Below are 24657 nucleotides of genomic sequence, written 5' to 3'. Positions count from 1 at the left end.
TCACTACTACGAACGATAATCACTCACACACACACACACACACACACACACACACACACACACACACAGAGAGAGAGAGAGAGAGAGAGAGAGAGAGAGAGAGCAGGGGGGGGGGGGGCTGCAAACTATCACTGAACACTGCTCTGCTTTTCTGATGCAAAAATCAGGAATGGGAATTTCAAATTACTTTTATTGTGTTTCATTTTTTGTATATGCCAGGGTTCCAAGCAAGGAAGCAATGTATGTGGAAATGAGTGGTTCACATTCATGGTTGCAACCTTGCTAAAATTGCTGTCCAGTGACAAGAAAGTAATGCAAAAATATAGTTTCATTGATATAGCGAAGAAGAGAAATCTTCGGATACAATTCAGGGCATGAAATGATGCAATGAACTAAGACTGAATGAGTAATAAAAGGACAACTACAGTAAAATAGGTAAGAATTATGTATCATATAATGTCAGTGTACACTTCATTTGTGGAATTCAATAAAACTAACAAGAATCATGTATGAGTTAGTTCTGAACCAATAACTCTAATCAAAAACAGAACAGAACACACAAAGTGTGGACTGAGGAAAACCTAATAAGGAACAGAGTGTGGTTGCTCTTGACAGCAGTCTGCTCCTATTAAAGTAGAAGGATGAGGATGGAGACTATGATGGGTGGAAACAGTGGTAAAGAGACATGCATGCAAAGGGAGTAGGCCAGTGAGGAGCTGTAAGAGGCAAAGAATAGCACTGAATATTTAGCCTAAAGAGTACAGTCAGATATTAGTGAGTGCAATATTATATTTGATGGCTAGACCATGTTAGGATATTGTGGCAAATAAAAGGACATGATCAGGCAATCAAAAATATCCTGTTGAAATAGGAGCCAAAGGTGTTTTGTCGCTATCCATTTCAGAGAGTGTAGGAAGTGTGAAACTTCCAGCAGTTAACTTCAAACTAAATGTGGATGGGAAATGAAGGCCACTGTCATAAGAGGCAAATAAATTATGAACAGGAAATGAAGGCTGCAGAAATAGAATGTATGAGTGTTCATGCAGTGGCTGTGGTAAGAGATAGGTGTTGAAGCAAAGATAGCTGTAAGAGGAAGGAATTAAAAGTCTTGTTTCATAGGGAATGCAAAATGTATGAGACATCCTTCATTATGAATACATAGCTACGGATGTGGAACTAGTGACCATGCCAATGTGAGTGTCATCAAAATAGTAGGGCCTACAAGATAGATAACCAGTGCAGTAATATGGAAGGTGTTGCTGTCTTTTATGTTACACAAACATACTATGGAGTGCCAATTCTTGGTATTTCTGAGTTTACCTGTGAACATATGGGATTGCTTTCATGAGGAGAGGTAAGACCGATTTCTCAACAGGAGTTAAGGAATTTAATGTACAGGGAGTGATGCAAGATCATTTTGTGGCATTTGTATACAGGAGAATGTACACTGTGAGTAAAATATGATTATGAATTCTAGTTGAAGAAAGACATGTTCAAGGACAATATATGGAAAGAACAATACAATAAATGATGAACTACATGAAGCAGAAAGATTGTCAAATAGACAAAAGAAGGCAGTTGATGGTCAAAAATGAGATAGCCTTTACAGATAAAACTGCATTGAGTGCAGAATGTAAGTGAAAGAGCACCAAATGTCCTTTGTGAAGCAATAACCAGTTCCAAATGAAATTTCAGTGGCAGAAAAGACAAAATAAACTGCCATGCAGTTTCCAAGTGTAAATACAGTCATTCTGCAGTTCCTTATGATCATGTGGCAGCAGTGGTGGTGGCATGGACTGACATTTAACACATTCTGGTAGAAACTACGGGCACACTGTGATTTCCCTAACAGTCATCTCTCAACGAATCTCCGAGTGCAGCTTCTCAGATTGTTACTTCATGATGAGCTATTTCCAAGCAATGACAGCTTGAAGTCAGCTGTTCACTCTTTTAGTACTTTGAAGAGCTGCTAAATGTATGTTTCTCCTTCCATGAAGTGCTGTGTGAAATGAAAAATGTATTACAGGCAAATCACTTCCCACACATTTGTTGGGGCAATGTGCTTCCATAGTTGGGTTCATCAGAAACGTTTCTTGCACAATGGGGAACAGTTTGGCTGATGAAGAAATTATGAGGCTCCTTGAATAATCTTGTTACAAAATTCATGATAATGGTTCTGAAATCAATGACAGTACTTCTGAAATGCATGGTAATCTGCTTGAATCCTTCATCTTATACGCAAGAACCACACAAGGAAATTAAAAAAAAGTGTAAGATATCTATAGGGATGCAGTAGTCACTGTGGCCGGGCAGTAATGTGTTAATAACCTGAAACTAAGATTTTGAATAGCATGATATTTGTCCTGCATAATTCAAACTCTGGAGTTACTGTTTTGCAATATGCCTATAAAAGTGTATTAAAAGTACGTTTTACTGGTGGGAAGATATATAAGCACACTACTATTGCTTTGTAATAACAAAATAATGTCATATAACATTAGAAACAATCACACTTTTGAATTTGAGGCCTTACCCAAAGTGTAGTTTATTCAGAGTTTGAACTTTTTTGTTGGGACACAAGGCCATTGTCTAAACTAAGCTGTTCAAGCTCAAATGCCTGCCTGCAGCCAGTCAGGTGTGTGTGGGCAGCAGTAGACAGAAGTGTGCGAACTGCTGACACACTAGCAGTAAGGCAGCTGGGCCACAGCCTATTAGCATCTTCAGTCAAGCATTTTCATGTGCCCACAACCCATGAGCAGTGTTGGAGACAGCTTGGGCTAAATCAGTCATAGAGTAGTAAGCTTTCTAAAGAACTGTAAGCCTACTACTAACTGAAGAAATGGACTTTGTTTCTGCAACAATGATAATAGCTTTGTTTGAGCAGCAGTTCCCAACAGTCACATGCACGCACACAGTGCAGGCGGCAGTAAAGTAATGAATTGCTTAGGATGGAGTCAAGACACTTTATAAAACTTTAAAACCTTCACTACAATCATCTTGTCATCAGCTAAAACAGAAGTCAAAGCCCCATTGAAATTCGTTTACACCCTTAGACGTGGAGATGGAGGTGGAGGTGCAGGTGCAGGAGTTGGACATGGAGGTGGAAGCAAGGAGGAGGGAAGGAAGTGAGAAGGAGGGGAGGAGGTGAGGAAGTGAGGAGAAGGTGAGGGAGTAGGAGGGGAGGAAGGGAGTAGGAGGGGAGAAAGGGAGAAGGAGGGGAGAAAGGGAGTAGGAGGGGAGGAAGGGAGTAGGAGGGGAGGAAGGGATGAGGAGGGGAGGACGGGAGGAGTGGAGGAAGGGAGGAAGAGTGGAGGAAGGGAGGAAGAGTGGAGGAAGGGAGGAGGGGGGAGGAACAGAGGAGGGGGGAGGAACAGAGGAGGGGGAGGAAGGGAGGAGGGGAGGTCGGGAGGAGGGGAGGAAGGGAGCTGGACGGGAGGAAGGGAGCTGGACGGGAAGAAAGGAGGAGGAGGGGGAGGAAGGGTGGAGGAGGGGAGGAAGGGAGGAGGTGGGGAGGAAGGGTGGAGCAGTTGAGGTGGGGAGGAAGGGGAGGTGGGGAGGAAGGGTGGAGCAGTTGAGGTGGGGAGGAAGGGGAGAGGAAGGGAGGAGGAGGGGAGAGGAAGGGAGGAGGAGGAGGAGTGAAAGGGAGTAGGAGGGGAGGAAGGGAGTAGGAGGGGAGGAAGGGAGTAGGAGGGGAGGAAGGGAGTAGGAGGGGAGGAAGGGAGTAGGAGGGGAGGAAGGGAGTAGGAGGGGAGGAAGGGAGGAAGAGTGGAGGAAGGGAGGAAGAGTGGAGGAACGGAGGAGGAGGGGAGGAAGGGAGAAGGAGGGGAGGAGGGGGAGGAGGGGGAGGAGGGGGAGGAAGGGAGGAGGGGGAGGAAGGGAGGAGGGAGAGGAAGGGAGGAGGGGAGGAAGGGAAGAGGGGGGAGGAAGAGAAGAGGAGGGAGGAAGAGAAGAGGAGGGAGGAAGAGAAGAGGAGGGAGGAAGAGAAGAGGAGGGAGGAAGAGAAGAGGAGGGAGGAAGGGAGGAGGGGGAAGGAAGGGAGGAGGGGGAGGAAGGGAGGAAGGGAGGAGGGGGAGGAAGAGAGGAGGGGGAGGAAGGGAGGAGGGGGAGGAAAGGAGCTGGACAGGAGGAAGGGAGGAGGAGGGGAGGAAGGGAGTAGGAGGGAGTAGGAGGGGAGGAAGGGGGAGGAAGGGAGTAGGAGGGGAGGAAGGGAGTAGGAGGGGAGGAAGGGAGTAGGAGGGGAGGAAGGGATGAGGAGGGGAGGACGGGAGGAGTGGAGGAAGGGAGGAAGAGTGGAGGAAGGGAGGAGGGGGAGGAAGGGAGGAGGAGGGGAAGAAGGGAGGAGGGGGAGGAGAGGGAGGAGGGGAGGAGGGGTGGTAGGGAGGAGGGGAGGAAGGGAGGAAGGGAAGAGGAGGGGGGAAGAGAAGAGGGGGAAGGGAGGAGGGGGAAGGGAGGAGGGGGAAGGGAGGAGGGGGAAGGAAGGGAGGAGGGGGAAGGAAGGGAGGAGGGGGAAGGAAGGGAGGAGGGGGAAGGAAGGGAGGAGGGGGAGGAAGGGAGGAGGGGGAGGAAGGGAGGAGGGGGAGGAAGGGAGCTGGACGGGAGGAAGGGAGGAGGAGGGGAGGGAGGGTGGAGCAGTTGTGGTGAGGAAGGGAGGAGGAGGGGAGAAGGGGATGAGGGGGGAGGAGGTGAGGAAGGGAGGAGGGGGAAGGAAGGGAGGAGGAGAGGAGGGAGAAGGGGTGGAAGAGAGAAGAAGGGGAGGAGGGAAGGGAGTAGGAGGGGAGGAGGAGAGGAAGGGTGGGGAGAGGGGAGGTGGGGAGGAAGGGTGGAGGAGGGGAGGAAGGTTGGAGGAGGGGAAGATGGGAATAGGAGGGGAGGAAGGGTGGAGGTGGGGAGGAAGGGTGGAGGTGGGGAGGAAGGGTGGAGGAGGGGAGGAAGGGTTATGAGGGGTGGTGGGGAGGAGGGGAGGAAGGGAGGAGGAGGGGAGGAAGGGATGAGGGGGGAGGAGGTGAGGAAGGGAGGAGGGGGAAGGAAGGGAGGAGGGGGGAGGAAGGGAGGAGGAGGGAGGAAGGGAGGAGGAGGGGAGGGAGAAGGGGTGGAAGAGAGAAGAAGGGGAGGAGGGAAGGGAGTAGGAGGGGAGGAGGAGAGGAAGGGTGGGGAGGAAAGGTGGACGAGGGGAGGAAGGGTGGAGGAGGGGAGGATGTGAATAGGAGGGGAGGAAGGGTGGAGGTGGGGAGGAAGGGTGGAGGTGGGGAGGAAGGGTGGAGGAGGGGAGGAAGGGTGTATGAGGGGAGGAGGGGAGGAAGGGTGGAGGTGGGGAGGAAGGGTGGAGGTGGGGAGGAAGGGTGGAGGAGGGGAGGAAGGGTGTATGAGGGGAGGTGGGGAGGAGGGGAGGAATGGAGGAGGAGGGGAGAAAAGGAGATGGGGAGGTGGAGGGAGGACAAGGGGGAAGTGAGGGGATAGCAGAAGGGAAAGAATAAATGGGGATGGGTGGTGAAGTGAAAGGGAAAGGATGGGGATGGGTAGGAAGATGTGGGAGAAACGAAGTTTTAAGTGTTTGTAGTGTTAGACACTTTTATGAAATCTGTAAAGTTAGACCCATCAGCTGGGCTGAATCTAAGGTGCCAGCTGATAAATTGTAGTGGGATTATGTCCCAGTGACAATGAAGCCTGACAACTTGCTGTTGCATGAAGTGTCACAGTTCATGGCTAAGAGATCTGAATACAATTTGGTCATCAGGAGTAACATAAAACATGATAGGCTCTCTGCTAAGACAAAAACAATGGGGAAACAAAATTTTTGTCCAGTTAAATATGTTCCTTGGAGGTCTACAGTTCCCTGTTGGGTTAGTGCTTAGCTGTGTGGGATCCATGCAAAGAACTGTTTGAATTATTTACTGACCTGTCTACTCATTTAATTTGTTATCAAGGGAAGCAAATGCGAATGTTCATTATACCCAGTGATCAGCAAGGATTTGACTCTTGTGAACTGATGAGGGAGTGATGTACATATCCTATGTATATGTGCTGTGTATATGTTCAGCATTATGTGATGGACAGTAGTGGTGAGAGATAGCAGCAATACGTTTTGTCGTTCTGGGAGGGCCTACATGTTACAAAGGTTGTTTCAACTATGCTCCAGAATTTTCGCTGGGAAGATCTTACACATGCTTCATACAGTCCAGATCCCTTCCTATGTGATTTCCATATTTTTGGAACTCTGAAGAAATACATATGTGCCCTTTGATTTGCTTCAAGTGAAGAGGTGCATGTCCAAGTACAATCACGGTTCCATACCGAAATACCTCCACCAGCAGACACTTTCACCACCTCCCAGTGCCAATGGCCCAGGCAGAATGGAAAGTCACACCTCATACTCTTGGCTTGCTACAGTAGTTTGGCCTGCCTTTAAAAGTCAGAAACATGCCAATAATACACACACTCCTGCAGGCACTGAGGTGGAGCATAGACACAAAAGCGCCAAGAATGCACACAGGGAGGCAGAAGAAGAATCAACCTGCTTAAAAATATGTTTGATGGGGAGTAAGGAGGTTGCTTATCAATAATGAATGCCAGAAGATTCTTAGACAAAGCACAAAACATAAAACTGTCATTACAAGAAAGTGTTGTGTATCTGCTTTCACAGCAACATAAGAATGTGCAAAAACATTTGGACAATGTGCTGGACTGTTTGCGACCAATGCTTCGAACTCCCTTTACAGTGAAAATGCGAGACAAACAACAGTTCCTGAGTCACACATTTGCCCACACACACGATAAAAAATTTTTGCCCATTGCTGTGTGGCATTCTTACAAAGGGCGATCAGTCACTAGGTAGCATTGTAAATTTAGTTCACCAATGACAACGCAGAGAGGAAGAAAAATTCAATGAGTCTGTAAGCTAAGGAGAGTGGTGAGAAGTGTAGGAGACAATCAGTGAGACTGTACGAAAGTGAGAGGACAGGGATGCTCTTCCACCCATCACTACTTAGTCTGATGACTGATTCTGATCCTTACTGCTATCCAGCACTCAACTGAGCATTACAATTTCCTCACTCAACTGAGCATTACAATTTCCTCACCTAACACATGCCTCCCAACACCGAAATAATGCTACTTCAGCCACCCAATAACATGGTGTGCAATCAATGTGGAGATCATTCCAGAGCCTCACCGTAAAGCAAGGGAACACTAATGAGAACTGCCGACTTGGTAATACACAGCTATGAGGTGACATGCCGTACCAAGCCAACATCTGTCACTGACATCACCGCACCACAAATGACTATGAAGAACGGTGAGATGATTTGTTCCCCCATTCCTTCCCCTTAATAACTGAGTCACATCCAAGACCAGTCCAATCAGCCCTGAGATTTGTTATTCGCATAAACGGTGCCACAATAAAAGAAAACATTTCACATTTTAATCCTCTAATTAATCTGTTCCATTTGCAATCAATGCCTTAATCTCATTACCTTTTGCTGTTCAGTTTCACTGTATGATCATAGTAGTTATTTAATTATTGGCTACTACCAGGGCGGGGTGAATTCATTAGCAATCTGTGTGTCGTATCATGCCAGAGTTTGGAGCTTTGAGTTCAATACAGTAGGTGACTGCATATATTTTTCCATGAAGGTATTGCCCGTCCTGTCTCACAGTGAGATAAATGTATTAATTATTATGGCGATTACTTTCCAATCTGTCTGATTATCATTTGAGTGCCCCTTATAAATTACTTCAGGGATTATCATTTGAGTGCCCCTTATAAATTACTTCAGGTATATGGTGTACCTTTTCATTCTTAGCACTAACAGCTGCATGGGAAAGTAAAAGTTAGGTTTCAGATGATGAACAGGAATGAGGCTCCTGCTAATCAAGAGAATTGGGTATTGTGCAAAGCTGACAATTTAGGTTATCAGACCTGAATCTGGTGGAATTTCACTGTGTACAGGCAAACTAAAATATTTTAATCGAAGTGTGGGTAGTGCAGTTTCACATAGAAAAAATTTAAAAAATGAAGAATAGGCTTTAATACACTTTTAATGTGAAGTAGTATATGTGCTCCAACCAACAGCACATTATGAGGGAAAAGTAATTTTTGTTTCCAAAGCAGTGCTATGAGAAGGTGAAGTGCATCTTCTGTGCAGAGGAGCACTGTTCAGGGTCAGTGATGTTTGAAGGTCGTGAGGTCCCACAGTGCTGACAACTTGTGGTGCTCTCTCTTCAGCAATATGCACTGTTTTTTTATATGTATTGTAGCATAGTGACCATATACAATGTATTGCAGCAGTGCTGACAGCAGGCGAGTGCGGTACATTGTCACCGTAATAATTCAACAATGCCAATGTAATGTGAGGCAGGTTAGTTTGCTGAAACAGCAAACTTAATGGTACTTTGCACACTCTTGAATGGCAAGGGCACTCTAGCAGCATGGCCAACTCCTGCCCAGAGAGCAGCAGTTCGCTCCCAGTACACACCAGCCATCAACCACCACTGCAGGACAGGCACCTTATCGCAGTGGGCATGACCCACCATGACGCATCCAGGTGCCACCTGGGCCCACAGCAAATACTCCATGATTGATTGTGTGCCACTGGCAAAGGAACCGTGCTGTCAGCTTATGTAACAAAGCCACCAGGACTCAGTAGACAATCCACATCAGCATCATGGGGCATGCAAGCAGCAGCCCAGCAGAATTCAGGACCAGTCATGCACTGACATGGTGCACTACACAGCGCTGATGCTTCAAAAATAACTTGTTACATTTGTAGCTGTCTTTCTCTGAAGCCTCCTGAGCTCCCACCTCATTTTCACTACTCACTTGCACCACCGTGCCTCATAGCCACCCTTCCCTGCAATGTGGGCACTATAGTATTAATTTACACCCACATAATTTGTGAAGGCAACAACTAATAGAATTTTATTTTACTAATTTAAGTGCTAACAGAAGCACAATGTAACCAGTAAAATAAACATCACCCAAGACACTAAAACCGCCTGCCACAGTTGCCATTTTAACCCCACCACACAGCAAGAAAAAAAGAGAAAAAAAGAACACTATTTACTCTCCACTACAAAACTGAATAAAAATTACAAACCGCTACTATCAGAAACTTTACAGAAATGTGTTGCATAGCTGCCAACTTTGAGAAGAGGCTGTCAGTAATCACATGGCAAAATAAAAATCAGAAGGCCAAAGTAAGCCTCTATACACTAAATTTCAGAAGCTTTCCACCCCTACATAACCTTATGATGTCCCTTGGTTAGAAAACAGTTTTATTCCTACCCTTTAACCTCACATGCACAGACCAAAAAATGTTTGATGTCACTCATCACAACCTATTTTAGTAAGTCGTGGCAATGAAGTCATTTATAGACAGGTTTACTACATACTCAGGAAGAAAAATTGTTACAATTCATAAAACATTTTAGTAGCACATAATTAGCAAAATGTAAACAGTACCTTATCTCATTTTTTAAAAAAACATCAAATTATAAAAATGTCTAGTTTCATAATTTTTTAGTAACTTCCTGTAAATCCACAATTAAGGTGACAAATCCATAACAGTTAGAGACAAATCATAACATTTGGCAGTTTGGTGCTGAAACTTGATGGACAAATATACTGGAGTCCCCTATCCATAATGCTCCAAATGTTCTCAATTGGGGAGAGATCCGGTGACGTTGCTTGTCAAGGTAGGATTTGGCAAGCATGAAGACAAGCAGTAGAAACTCTTGCTGCATGCAGGAGGACATTATCTTGCTGAAATATAAGTCCAGGATGGCTCATCATGAAGGGCAACAAAACGGGGCATAGAATGTTGTCCATGTACCACTGTGCTGTAAGGGTGCCGTAGATGACAAGAAAAGGGGTCCCACTATGAAATACAATGGCACCACAGAACATTACTACTGGTTGTCAGGCCGTATAGTGGGTGACAATCAAGTTGGTATCCTACCACTGTCCGGACCATCTCCAGACGTCCTCAGCTTGGGATCTCAGTGATTGAAGTAGAACTGTCTCTTCAGTGATGAGTCCTGCTTCATACTGAACCTCGATGGCCAGTGAAGATGTGTCTGGAGACATCCTAGACAGCAACAGGATACCAACCTGACTGTTGCCTGCCTTACAGCTCAACAATCAGGAGTGATGGTCTGGGGTGCCATTTTATTTTGTAGCTGGGCCCATTTGGTTGTCGTCAACAGCACCCTTCCAGCACAGTAGTATGTCGACAATATTTTAAGCCCCATTTTGTTACCCTTCATGGCAAGCCATCCTAGGCTTACATTTCAGCATGGTAATGCCCACCTACACACTGTGAGTTTCTTCTGATTGTCTTTGTGCTTGTGAAACCCTACCTTGGCAAGCAAGGTTGCCAGATCTCTTCCCAATTATGAATGTCTGAAACATTATGGGCAGGGCCCTCCAACCACCTACAGATTTTAACGATCTAGAGTGTCAACTGGACAGAATTTGGCACAATATCCCTCAGGACATCCAAAAAATCAATCAATCAATGCCAAGCTGAATAACTGTTTGCATAAGAGACCAACGTATTATTGACTTGCTCAATTTCTGAAGCTCTTTCTCTTCATTAAATTGTCCAATTTTTCTGAAATTGTAGTAATTTGTCTGTCTGTATGTGTACACTATATCTACCAATTTCCATTCCATCAGATCATTCCTTCAGGGTGCATTGTTTTTTTATTAATAATGTGCAGCTTGTTTCTGTACTGAAACCTTTTAATATTTTGTCTTCTAATGTTTTCTTTATTTTCATGGTTAAAGTCATTTCCCGATATTAATATGGTTTCTCTTGCATTTGTGTATGTGTTGCTTTCATTTGCCCAATTGAATGTTTAATATCTTGCTGTTTTAAAAAAACACGACAGACACATAATAATCGTTCATTTAGCCTTTGCTGTTCTTTTTCAGAAATGTGTATCTTGGTGAGGTTGACTACTCTGTCATAGAAGCTATGTCTATATGCTTTTCTTGTACTTCATTCATGGCAACCACGTTGCTATTTCAGTCATTCTGCTTTTTATTGATTTATGAAATACGTACACACAAATAATAAAATTGTATTTTGTACGAACATAATCTGTGTGAAGCCTACGACACAAAATATACAACAACATTGGAAGTAATACATACAACCCCAAAGAGTCATTCCCTAAAATATTGGAAGAATTTGAAATTTTTATGAATTTTACTGAGGGAACAAAGTGCAGCCATCTGTAGATGGTGATGCACGTTGGAACAAATGACGCCTTTTGTATACATTCCAAGGTCATACTGTTATCATCTCAGGGACAGGCAGAGGAGGTTGAGAAGTCCAACCTCGCTTTCTTAGATTAGGCAACTCTTATGCAGTCCAAATAACAATAACTGTAGGAGGGACAGAAGTGTTAGTATAAGGCCCAACGAAATGCTTCCTACAGGCAAGCATATTAACGTTCTAGTGATTTACTCCTGAAGCATTTGCAACAAAGTGCCAGAGTTTGAAGTGCTCCTAAGGACACAGTGAAGCTCACATATCACTAGTTATGGAAAGCTAATTAAAGCCCAAAACTAACAGCATTGAGATGTTTGGGAAAAATTTAAGTGTATCTAAAAAGTATAGGTTAATGGTAAATGGAGATGGTGTATTTGCCACAACAGACAAAAACTCAAATTCACCGAGATAGAAATGGAGGCTGCATATGAAACTGTTTAGGCAAAACTCAGTATCAAGGGTGGGCACAACATGGTAATCCAATCCTCCTTTCAACCACTACTCACCTCTGGAGGTAACTGAAAATGTAAGAGAAAAGCTAGCTTCACTAGTACATAAGTTACCAAATCATTCTGTCATCATCAGAGGAAACTTTAATCATCCAACAATCAATTGTGAAAATTACAGCCTTTTAAGTGGTGAGCGTGACAAGACATCCGGACATACATCACTATCAAGTGGAGAGTGCAACCCAACATGTCAAAACATGCCCTGAAATTTTTTAACAAGGAGAATACCCCAAAAGAAGCACAATGTCAAAATTTAGCTGCTAAGACAAAAGACAAATATTTTTTTAAAATGCTGAAATTTGCCAAATTCCTGGCTCACCATATGGCTGGAGAAATGTACACTCATGCCATGGCTGAAGCAGACAGCGCACACCCAACACGGTGGGCACATATCCTTGGTTGACAGCACATCGGTAAACAGATAACACAGCACAACATGATCATGATTTGTAAAGCAAATTTCAGTTTCTGTTGACAGTTTCAATGACACAATTGTTCACAGTTACTTTTTGCTCAAATTTTCAACTCATTGAATATCCATAATTATTATGAGGCATATTCAGAAAGTGAGCATACTGTAACCGTAACAGGCTGTGGTCTTTTGTTTTTTGAGAGTTGGCAACGTGGTAAAGAGGGATGCCCAGAGCAGAGTGAGCATCATGGGTACACAGTGGTACAGAAAATCACGTTGTAGTGTTCAATTGTACAAAAGAGGTCAGTAAGAAATCCCGCCAAGTGTAAGTCACATGCTATGATCCGCTTCATACTCATGGAAGGAATAACACCAACCAAAACTTTTTTCTCAATCAAAATGTTTATGGTGAAAGTGTTATGAACACAGTAATTGTGTTTAAGTGGTATAGGGAGTTTCGTGGAGGCAGAACAAATGTCCACAATGAACACAGGAGTCTAAGAACTTCCATTCTGACCAATGAATTGGTGCAAAAAATCAAGGAAACTGTCATGAAGATCGCCAATTGACAATAGATAAAATTTCTGTGATGTTTCCACAACTATACAGAACTCTCTTATAGGAGACAGGCACAGAAATGCTGGGATACCAAAAATGGTGCACAAAAAATGGTTCAAATGGCTCTAAGGGACTACGGGACTTAACATCTGAGGTCATCAGTCCCCTAGACTTAGAACTACTTAAACCTAACTAACCTAAGGACATCACACACATCCATGCCCAAGGCAGGATTCGAACCTGCGACCGTATAAGCAAATGGTGGGCAAGATTGGTCCCAAAACAGCTGACAGAACAGCACAAGAAATTCAAAACCACAATTTCAGCTACAAAAGAATCATGGCCTCAGTGTCTTGTGACCAAAAAGGCACCATTTTGATCGAATTTCCGCCTCAGGGGGAGAAGATAAATGCACAACGATATTGGGAGACCCTAAAAAACTGAAAAGGAACACTCAAAACGAAAGAAGGGGGATGCTCACGAGGGGAATGTGCTTGGACACATTTGATCAGGTTATTTTGAACCCCCCGCCCAACCCCCTCATTCTCTGACCTGGTGTCTTCAAATTATCTTCTCACCTCCCTGAAGGCAAAAATGAGTGGATTTAGATTTTCAACAGATGAGCAGGTGCAGAAAGACATTCTGAAGTGGAGGAAGGATCTGGCAGGAGAGTTCTTCGAGGATGCTATAAAGAAGCTAGTGCCTTGGCTCACCACATGCAAGGAATTGGATGGCGATTATTTGAAAAAATAGACAACAAGTATATCAACAATATTCTGCAATTTTTTTCAAATACACTTTGTCTGAAAAAATATAAAATTCTAGTACATTTACTTTCTGAAGATGCCTCTTAGTAGCTGCCTTTGCAGTATCACTAAGCATTAACCCTGGAGATAAAACTGAATTAATTTTCTTTGTTAATTCTTCATATATGCTTGCCAATAGCATCTGTCTTTGTGCAGGTTCCAGAGTTTCACAGGATTGTGGAATCCAGTTAATGTTTTCAGCCTTGCAAAGATGTAATGTGAAAAACATGGTATGCAATCGAAAACACTTACTTCTCCTGAAGACCTACATATGTGTTATTTATTAGTTAATTTCTTGGATATTCATTCCAATGATGTTGGCATTTCGTTAAAAATTGAGGAAACATGAGAAGAAACAGGAAATGACTCAAGACAATTTCATGAACTGTTGTTCAAAAGACAACTGTTGCGCTAATTGAAGCTGAGAACGAAAACAGAGTACCTTCCAAACACAAAGAAAACATGCACACTTATAGCTTTCAGTGAGAAAGAAACGACTGTAAATGTTTTGGTTAAACTAAGGAGGGAGAAAACACTTCAACTTAAGCCATGTGCAGAGCCAGTTTCATTTTGTAAATCTGAACATGAATCATATGAATGGAAGAAAGACAGACAAGAAGAACAAAATATGAGTCAAAATTAAACTCACAGAAGTGTGAAAGAAAAACCATTCAAAAGATTTAGAATTGCTCGTGAGAGTCAATGCACAGCTCCCAACGGAGATCTACGAGACTTGGTGCTATGAACTGCAGGTACGATAAACATTACTGCCTTCCAGGCTTCTACGACTTAGTTAAACAGGCTCAGGAGAAATTACATGGAAAAGAAAGCCACAAAATTAAAAAGTTTACCTGAAGTAAACGTGTCGAGGAGATGTCATAAATAGGTAATTCTATCATGAAATTCATATGTCTGACATGAAGACGAAGCTTCTTCTTATCACCTAAAAGCTGTGTATAAAGCTAAATCAGTCAGGTTTCATGCAAAATAAATTCATCATTTCGAGGAGAGGAAAAGAAAAAACAGAGAGAGAGTTGCTTGTGCAGTCAATGAATGCTGTGACACATCCATATACAACAAAACCAGTGATAAGTATCAGTGGATTACTGTTTCCACAGCTTTATCTATGTCTTCAGGAACAACATGGCAAACTGACAAATTAGGACCAAAAATTAAAAAAGAAGGACTGTTTACCTGCACAAGTCTTGTAATTGAGATAGCAAAACCTGGAAAAACAGGAGAGAAAAATTTTCCATGTTACATTGGAAACACCTTCTTACCAATTGCAGAGAATAAGTGATTGCTTCTATTGGACTCTTGGCCTGAACATAATGACCCCTCTGCCTTTAGGAGGATGATGAAAAGACTTAATATAAATAGAATTCCACCTGGAACTAATAGAGCGCTCTAGTCCCACAATAAAAAAAGCTTTCCAACAGTGTAAAGCACTTCTAAGAAAATAACTGAACAATATAACTTCCAATAGCTCTTTTGTCATTTCAGATGCATCAGCAGAACAGTAAACTTCAGTCATTTCTGTATTCTCAGTCTGCATCATCACATTATATGAATTAGATCAAGTATGCCTAGTACCCAGACAATATGTAGAATAATGGCCATGACCATTTCTTGCTCCTTTCCATTCCTGTCTAAATAAAACTAGTAATCACCGTGAAGTCTCTGAATGCATTATTTTTCTTTTATCAGGTGTGCCTGTTGCATAGAAAATGTTTCTTTACGTCATCCAATAGACACTTCACATTTTTGTGATGACTACATGGAATAAACATGAACCTGTTTCATTGTTATTCAAATACACATTATTCAAAAATTACCATAAGAACTAAGTTACAGCAACTGTTATATAATATTTCATGTCTACAAACTGAAGTCCCAATTGAAGGACATCTCCTACAATGTAACATCAAACACTGTCTTGACTTTCTTTCCTCTGCTAGTCACTTGGGTAACAATTACATCTGTAGGAGTTTAAATGTCAATATGTACTGGAAGCAATTCAAAATACACTCCTGGAAATGGAAAAAAGAACACATTGACACCGGTGTGTCAGACCCACCATACTTGCTCCGGACACTGCGAGAGGGCTGTACAAGCAATGATCACACGCACAGCACAGCGGACACACCAGGAACCGCGGTGTTGGCCGTCGAATGGCGCTAGCTGCGCAGCATTTGTGCACCGGCGCCGTCAGTGTCAGCCAGTTTGCCGTGGCATACGGAGCTCCATCGCAGTCTTTAACACTGGTAGCATGCCGCGACAGCGTGGACGTGAACCGTATGTGCAGTTGACGGACTTTGAGCGAGGGCGTATAGTGGGCATGCGGGAGGCCGGGTGGACGTACCGTGGGGCGTGAGGTCTCCACAGTACATCGATGTTGTCGCCAGTGGTCGGCGGAAGGTGCACGTGCCCGTCGACCTGGGACCGGACCGCAGCGACGCACGGATGCACGCCAAGACCGTAAGATCCTACGCAGTGCCGTAGGGGACCGCACCGCCACTTCCCAGCAAATTAGGGACACTGTTGCTCCTGGGGTATCGGCAAGGACCATTCGCAACCGTCTCCATGAAGCTGGGCTACGGTCCCGCACACCGTTAGGCCGTCTTCCGCTCACGCCCCAACATCGTGCAGCCCGCCTCCAGTGGTGTCGCGACAGGCGTGAATGGAGGGACGAATGGAGACGTGTCGTCTTCAGCGATGAGAGTTGCTTCTGCCTAGGTGCCAATGATGGTCGTATGCGTGTTTGGCGCCGTGCAAGTGAGCGCCACAATCAGGACTGCATACGACCGAGGCACACAGGGCCAACACCCGGCATCATGGTGTGGGGAGCGATCTCCTACACTGGCCGTACACCACTAGTGATCGTCGAGGGGACACTGAATAGTGCACGGTACATCCAAACCGTCATCGAACCCATCGTTCTGCCATTCCTAGACCGGCAAGGGAACTTGCTGTTCCAACAGGACAATGCACGTCCGCATGTATCCCGTGCCACCCAACGTGCTCTAGAAGGTGTAAGTCAACTACCCTGGCCAGCAAGATCTCCGGATCTGTCCCCCATTGAGCATGTTTGGGACTGGATGAAGCGTCGTCTCACGCGGTCTGCACGTCCAGCACGAACGCTGGTCCAACTAAGGCGCCAGGTGGAAATGGCATGGCAAGCCGTTCCACAGGACTACATCCAGCATCTCTACGATCGTCTCCATGGGAGAATAGCAGCCTGCATTGCTGCGAAAGGTGGATATACACTGTACTAGTGCCGACATTGTGCATGCTCTGTTGCCTGTGTCTATGTGCCTGTGGTTCTGTCAGTGTGATCATGTGATGTATCTGACCCCAGGAATGTGTCAATAAAGTTTCCCCTTCCTGGGACAATGAATTCACAGTGTTTTTATTTCAATTTCCAGGAGTGTAGTAATGAGTTGAGACATTTTTGGTATGGTTTAAGTGCTTAAAATTCATGTTTGTGTACTCTGGACTCCACACTATGCCATGCTATGTCCTCTTGTCAGGGCTGTGCCCCACTGCAGTGGCCGAGCAGTTCTAGGCACTTCAATCTGGAACCGCGCGAACACTACAGTCGCACATTCGAATCCTGCCCCAGGCATGGATGTGTGTGATGTCCTTAGGTTAGTTAGGTTTAAGTAGTTCTAAGTCTAGGGGACTGATGACCTCACATGTTAAGTCCCATTTGATGTCCACAAACTTTGAATCTGTGCCATTTGTTTTCATTGTGTGTGTGTGTGTGTGTGTGTGTGTGTGTGTGTGTGTGTGTGTGTGTGTGTGAGCAGGGATGGAGTGGGGGGGGGGGGTGCTAGTTTGTGCTGTCTGATAATTCCTTTAGTGTGTTGAATAGTATTTTGTTACACAGTTCTATTTGGTCACTGATAATTTTCCCCCCTTGTGATAGCTTCCGGCTGTCATAATCTTCTTCTATTGTTAAAAATTGGTACAGATGGTTACTGTGTGTTAGGATTTGGAGGTCTGTTTCTATGTCAGTGGGATGGTGGTTGTTTTTGATGAGGTGGGCTGCAAATGTGGAATGTGTTCTGTCGCTGTTCAATGTTCTTACATGTTCAGAGTATCTTACACTGAAACTTCTGCATGTCTGTCTAACATATACTGAATCACTGCCTTTTGCAGGTTAGGTGGTATATGCTTGCTTTGTTGAATTTATCTATGGTGGTGTTGGGTGTTTTTAATCTTTTCTGCTTGGTGTTGCTTGTTTTATATGCCACATGTATATCCTGTTTTCCCATGATGTTTCCTATCATGTGTGTTATTTTGCTGTTAAACGCCAGGGTGTGCCACGTTCTCTTATTGTTTGTGGATTCTTCACTTATGTGCCCCGTGTGTCCTCTGTTCTCTGGTTGTTGCTGGTCTGTTGTGTTGTGATACTGTTGTGTGTGTTCTGCATCAGTTGTGTTTTTATTTTATTGCTTAGTTTGTTGCCAGTCTGTCTGATTATGTTTAGTTCTTGTGTGTAGCTATCTTTGTCTATTGGGATTCTGTTCAATCTGTGTAGGATGTATCTGAGGCTTGCCTGCTTGTGGGCTTTCATGTGGTTTGCCCTGTTGTGAATAACTATACTGGTTGATGTAGGTTTTCTGTATACTGAGAACCAGTGTTTGTGGTTTTTGTTTTCTATTGATATGTCTTGGAAATTTATGTTTTGTCTCTTTCAGTTTCAAGGGCAAAGTGTATTTTTGGGTCAGCAGTATTGATGTCTCTGTAGTATCCAGTCAAGTGTTTCATCTATCAAGGAAATTATGTCATCAACGTAGTGGTACCAATGTATTACTTTGTACTGTTTTAATTTTATTATTTCTTAAAAGACTTTGTTTTCAAGGTGATTAAGAAAGATGTTGACCAGCATGCTGCTTATGGGTGACCCCAATGGGAGTGCTTCCTGTTTAAAGCAGAACTCATCTTTCTAGCTGAAATAATTTTGTCCTGTGATTACCTTTGAAACAGTTCAGACTGTTTGTGTTTGCAAGATAATGTTTGTCTGTCTTAGTTGTCTTTCAGTTATTCTGATTGTTTCTTCTGTTTGTATGATGCACTGTCAAATGACAGTAGTGTAGCTGTGCTGGGTAAATTCAAGTCTTTTATTTTGTTGATTAGATCATTGGTGTTTTCTAAACTTCTGCTCTCATCAGATTATCAGGTTTGTGAATCTGGTAAAGTTCACAGTGTGGGTGCCCCGAGGTTCTTCTGTGCTATTCTTTTTATTTGGCAGTCAGAGTGTAGATTTGATATTTTTTGTGTCTCTCTTTTGAATCTTTTGGTGGAGTCACTTTTTAGTTTTCTTGTTTGCTGTTATGAAATACTGTGTTTTCTCAGTATAGTCCTTTTCACACTTGATAACCAAGGTTCTTCCCTGGTCTGTTCTTGTGACCACTGAATATTGTGACTTCAGTTTATTGTGTATGTCTTTGGCTGCTTTCTCTTCTGTGGTTATCTTGTGATCACTGGTGGTATTTTTGTTCTTTCTGATAAACTGTCTGCTTTCTTCTGCTATTAGTTCTCCAGTTAGCCATGAATAGAAATTTCCTGTATCTTTCCTTTCTAACTGTTTATTGTGCATTAACTTTCTACAGTGATGTTTTGTATTGTTCTTTGTGCGACGTGTGTTTAGATTGTGTTTGGGTCCATTTTGTAGTAGTTCTTCCTATGTTGAGAACTTTATTTCAGTTAAATTAACAACTCTTTGAAAATGTTGCGTGTGCCAGTGTCTGTTGTTTCTATTGTGAAGGTCTGTGTTCAATAGTCTGTTTAGTTTCTGGTCTTGTTTCTCAAGCTTTTTATAATGAATTAAGGATGGATCCACCTTTTTGGAAGTACACAAAATCTTCTTTTAATTTTAACACCAAAACATGTTTCACCATAGCATCCCCTGCAGGTTTTTTTCTTTTATTTTTATGAGATACATACATACAGATTATGTTTAGGTTAGGAAATAAGCCACATCAGATTCTTTTGTTATTTCAATTATATATGCACTTTTTATTTTACATTACATATGTCCTATGGCTGCCAACCAAAATCAACCACAGGTCAAAATTATTACATCATGTCAAAGTGCATCAGAAATGTAAACTTGTGCAGAGAAATGTGTTTCCAAGCCACAACAACATAGTAAGAAGCAGTATTCACAAATGAGCAGGAGAAGAAGTGGGTAAACACTGTGAAAATATGAAACATAATCCATGAATTACAAACTGCATGGAATAGTTCGTCATACCTAAGGTTCACAAACCTTATACTGATGTCCACATGTTCAGTTAAACTAGTTCAGTTAAACTACACGACAACATGTTTGGCACACAATAACAAACTTGTAATAGCTCAGGATAAGGCAAATACTACAATGGTAAGACCAGAAATGGGTATATGCCACAAATTTTAGTTGAACATACAATTCTTTTTCTTTTTTGCAGATGACATGGTTTAACAATGTAGACCTGTGGCTGATTTTGGTTAGCAGCCACAGGACAAATACAATGTAAAATAAAAGGTAAAGTGCATATACACTGAAGAGCAAAAGAAACTGGTACACCTGCCTAATATTGTGTAGGGCCTCTGCAAGCAAGCACAATTGCCGCAACACAACATGGTATGGACATGACTAATGTCTAAAGTGGTGCTGGAGGGAACTGACACTGTGAATCCTGCATGGATGTCCATAAATCCGTAAGAGTACGAGGGGGTGTAGATTCCTTCTGAACAGCACGTTGCAAGGCATCCCAGATATGTTCATGTATGGGGAGTCCGGTGGCAAGTGGAAGTGTTTAAATTCAAAATAGTGTTCCTGCAGCCACTCTGTAGCAATTCTGGACATGTGGGGTACCACATTGTCCTACTGGAATTGCCTAAGTCCATCAGAATGCACAATGGACATAAATGGATGCAGGTGATCAGACAGGATGCTTATGTAAGTGTCACTTGACAACCATGCCTCCATCCTTGCTACCCTCCCTATTTTCCTTTCCCTGTTGCTTCATAACCTGGGTTGTGAGTAACTGAATCTCCTTTCCCTTCTTCCCTTTCTTTCCCCTCTCTCCTCCCTGATGAAGGAACATTTGTTCCGAAAGCTAGGAACATAAATTTTCGGTTTTGTTTTGTGTGTATCTATCGGCTGTACTGAGCTGAGGTAAGTACTGGCCAGCCCCTCTATCTCTTTTTTAGTATTTGTTTCACTTGACAGAGTCATATCCAGACAAATCAGGGGTACAATATCACTCCAACTGCACACACCGCACACCATTACAGAGCCTCCACCAGCTTGAACAGTCTGCTGCTGACATGCAGGGTCCATGGATTCATGAGGTTGTCTCCATATCCATACACATCCATCCGCTCGATACAATTTGAAATGTCAGACCAGGCAAGATGTTTCCAGTCATCAACAAACCAATGTCGATGATGACAGGCATAAAGCTTTGTCCTGCAGGCATCAAGGGTACAAGAGTGGGCCTTCAGCTCCAAAAACCCATATCGATGATGTGTCATTGAATGGTTCGCACACTGACACTTGCTGATGGCACAGCACTGAAATCTGCAGCAATTTACGGAGGGTTGCACTTCTATCATTTTGAACAATTCTCTTCAGTCGATGTTGGTCCCATTCTCGCAGGATCTTTTTCTGGCTGGAGCGATGTTGGAGATATGATGTTTTACCAGATTCCTGATACTCACAGTACACTTGTGAAATGGTCATACACTACCTCAGAGGTGCTGTGTCCCATTGCTCGTGCGCCGACTATAACACCACAGTCAAACTCATTTAAAACTTGAAAACGTGCCACTGTAGTAGCAGTAACCAATCTAACAACTGGGCCAGACACTTGCTGTCTTGTATAGGCATTTCCGACCGCAGCACCGTGTTCTGCCTGTTTATGTATCTTTGTATTTGAATATGCACGTCTATACCAGTTTCTTTGGTGCTTCAGTGTACAATAAAATAAAAGGTAAAGTGCATATATAACTTAAATAACAATATAATCTGATGTAATGTATTTCCTAATCTAAACATAATCCCGCGGTAGTCTCGCGGTTCTAGGCGCGCAGTCCAGAACCGCGCGACTGCTACGGTCGCAGGTTCGAATCCTGCCTCGGGCATGGATGTGTGTGAAGTCCTTAGGTTAGTTAGGTTTAAGTAGTTCTAAGTTCTAGGGGACTGATGACCACAGCTGTTAAGTCCCATAGTGCTCAGAGCCATTTGAACCATAATCCGTATGTGTGTATCTCAGAAAAATAAAAGAAAAGCCCACTGAGGTTTCCACATCTGTGGTGAAACATGTTTGGCTGTTAAAACAAAACAATATCTTGGGTACTTGCAAAAAGGCAGACCCACCCATAATCCATTACAGCATTTGGGCAATAAATTGTTGAAGTGTTCTATTACAGTATAAGATAAAATGGCAAGAGGGATTTTTTTTTTCTATTGCCCATTTAACATTTTGCTCAGTATAATAGCGACCAAATTGCCTGTGGGAACAACAGTGTTAATAATCCAAATATGCTCAAGTTTTCTTCGGTATTACCGGATTCCAAGGAAAAAGGTCATAATGAGTTATTCAGTGCTTTTGAAAATTGTTAGTGAGTAGGCACAAGCTGGCTTGTAATTAAGTTTGCTTGGCAACAGTTCTGAACACTAAAGCACTACAAAAGAATTATAATACAGAGAATGTAAGCTGTACTAGACCTCCAGTTATTTTAGTAGATATTGTCTCTCTTCCTTCATTAACATAAGAGCATTCTATATCGTGATTGACACAAAATGAACACAAGTTGTCTCTACTATTATCTGTAACCTAATTATATTTTTAAAAATAATAATAATAATAATAATAATGGAGAGAGAACATTACACCTACAGCAAGGTAAGAAGAGCCCACATTGAACTTTAAAATAGTTAATAATGATTTGTCTTCAAAACCCACTCTGTTCCAAGAGGGGGTAACTAAAACTGACACACACAGAGACCAGTAACTGTAATGACTTTCAAATCATCACCCAAGCCAAAAGAGTGTCATGATCAGGACCCAACTAAAGCACAGAAGAGGAATACATAAACTGCATTTCCTTGGACACAAAATGAAATGCATGAAACACATTTGGAGGAACTTCAGGTACTCTGCTTACTTAAGGAAGCTAGTAGATAAAAATTTTGTGATAGGATCTTCAGCCATAATTTTCATGCAGTATTTTCATGTCAGTGTTCCAGACACTGGGAAAAAAAAAACCACACACTTCCAATGAGAGATGATTTTAACCAACCCACGAATAATCATTGCTTTCTCGTTCAGGACAACTTCCAGCTGTCTTGCATATGTAGACTTATGCTAGACAGAGCTAATATTCTCCTCTATGGATTAACATAAGGCAAGAGCAGATGCCCTCAATGTATGAGGCTGAGAATCTCACTGAGAGTTCATTTGTTACCTGAGCAACTGTATAGGAACAATCACATGAGAACTGAAGTTCATATCTGGGCTATGAAGTAAACGTGAGGAGACTCCAAAAATGAGGACACAATTATCATGAGAATCCTTATCATCTGGGCAAAAACAATTGTGGCCTAAACAGAAGTCACTGAACAAGCTGTGTGCAGGTACAGACAGATCCTAAAGTAATATCTATGAAGATGGAGAGTCTCTGCAAGTTCAGTTCTTTATAACTGTGGAGAGGAACAAACCTCCAGCATGTAGAAGTGTACACAGTGCACTTTCACATGCACTCAAAGTGAACTCACAGAAACAATCCAAAATGGCTTCTACATGACCTGCTAGTGAGCGAACACTATTTTATTGAGTAGTTTAAGGCAGTGTTACTAACTATATCTCACTTTGCTTTGCCTTCCCATAGTTTAATCCTGCAATGTTCATTATTAATTTATATCAAGTAGTGCCAGTTTCTTCTTGTGGTCATTTATTTCATTTATAAAAACTGTTGCACTGTTAATTACACTTAAACCTTGAGCCATCATTACTTACCACAGTGCAAAAGGCGTTAAAAATTAAATATGTATTCTCATCTGTGCTTCTGGCATGAGTAAAAAATACTAACAATATCAAAATATCACTAAAACTAACATCCACCAAGATGAAATTAATCGAGAATTAAAAGTTAAATGGCATTTAATTGTCAAAAGAAATGAAATGCTAATGTCCCACAATAAATCACATCCTCATATGTTTAGAACAACTACATAGTTTGTGCCATACGAGTTACCACAGCCACCATACTCATCAGCTCTCTGAACACATAAGGAGCATTGGAACCATGTTTTAATGAGGAAGTAATTTTCATAAAAGTTTATCAGTAGTTTCTTCCAGTATAGATCATAAAAATTATACAACATGAGACAAGAATTAAAATGAAGCCTATTTCAGTTAATATTATTTCTCAAAAATTAATTTTCACTTCTGAATTTGAAGTTTTGTGCACTATGATTTGATGCAATATTTTATTTTCATTTAATCCAACAACATAAATAAATTAGGTACACTGTTGTGTAGTATTAACGAACACATCACGCCTTCAGCCGTTTATGAGGATGAGGTAATTTTCGATCACCGATTTTGATATTACACAACAGCAATAAATACATACCAGCAACTTATCACCAGGAACATCCCATTCTAATGCTGTCACTATAGCCTTGTTAGAAATAACCCTGTAATACAAAAATGTACATATTACACAATTTCACTGCAACAAGTATAGCAAAGCAGTCTGCGATACCAAAATAGAATTTTAATGTTAAATAGATAAGCAGTTTGTGAGAGTAATACTGACAGCAAAAATGTCATGCTCATAAAACATCAACTATAAGAAAGATTTAGGGAGAGGGAGAGGGAGAGGGAGAGGGAGAGGGAGAGGGAGAGGGAGAGGGAGAGGGAGAGGGAGAGGGAGAGGGAGAGGGAGAGGGAGAGGGAGAGGGAGAGGGAGAGGGAGAGGGAGAGGGAGAGGGAGAGGGAGAGGGAGAGGGAGAGGGAGAGGGAGAGGGAGAGGGAGAGGGAGAGGGAGAGGGAGAGGGAGAGGGAGAGGGAGAGGGAGAGGGAGAGGGAGAGGGA

General features: G+C 42.7%; 1 protein-coding gene across 1 annotated transcript in view; it reads right to left on the bottom strand.

The window, feature by feature from the left end:
• LOC126183313 (mediator of RNA polymerase II transcription subunit 16) overlaps window positions 1-24657 on the bottom strand; it is a 295961-nt gene that overhangs the window by 228192 nt on the left and 43112 nt on the right. The window contains exon 3 of the mRNA XM_049925164.1: window positions 24194-24257. Within this exon, the coding sequence (XP_049781121.1) occupies window positions 24194-24257 (64 nt within the window). The remainder of the gene's footprint in view (window positions 1-24193; window positions 24258-24657) is intronic.

Source organism: Schistocerca cancellata, chromosome 4 (assembly GCF_023864275.1).
Source record: "Schistocerca cancellata isolate TAMUIC-IGC-003103 chromosome 4, iqSchCanc2.1, whole genome shotgun sequence".
In the NCBI taxonomy this organism is placed as follows: domain Eukaryota; kingdom Metazoa; phylum Arthropoda; class Insecta; order Orthoptera; family Acrididae; genus Schistocerca; species Schistocerca cancellata.
Note: the sequence above shows the minus strand (reverse complement) of the source record. Positions and strands in the feature narration are given on the sequence as shown.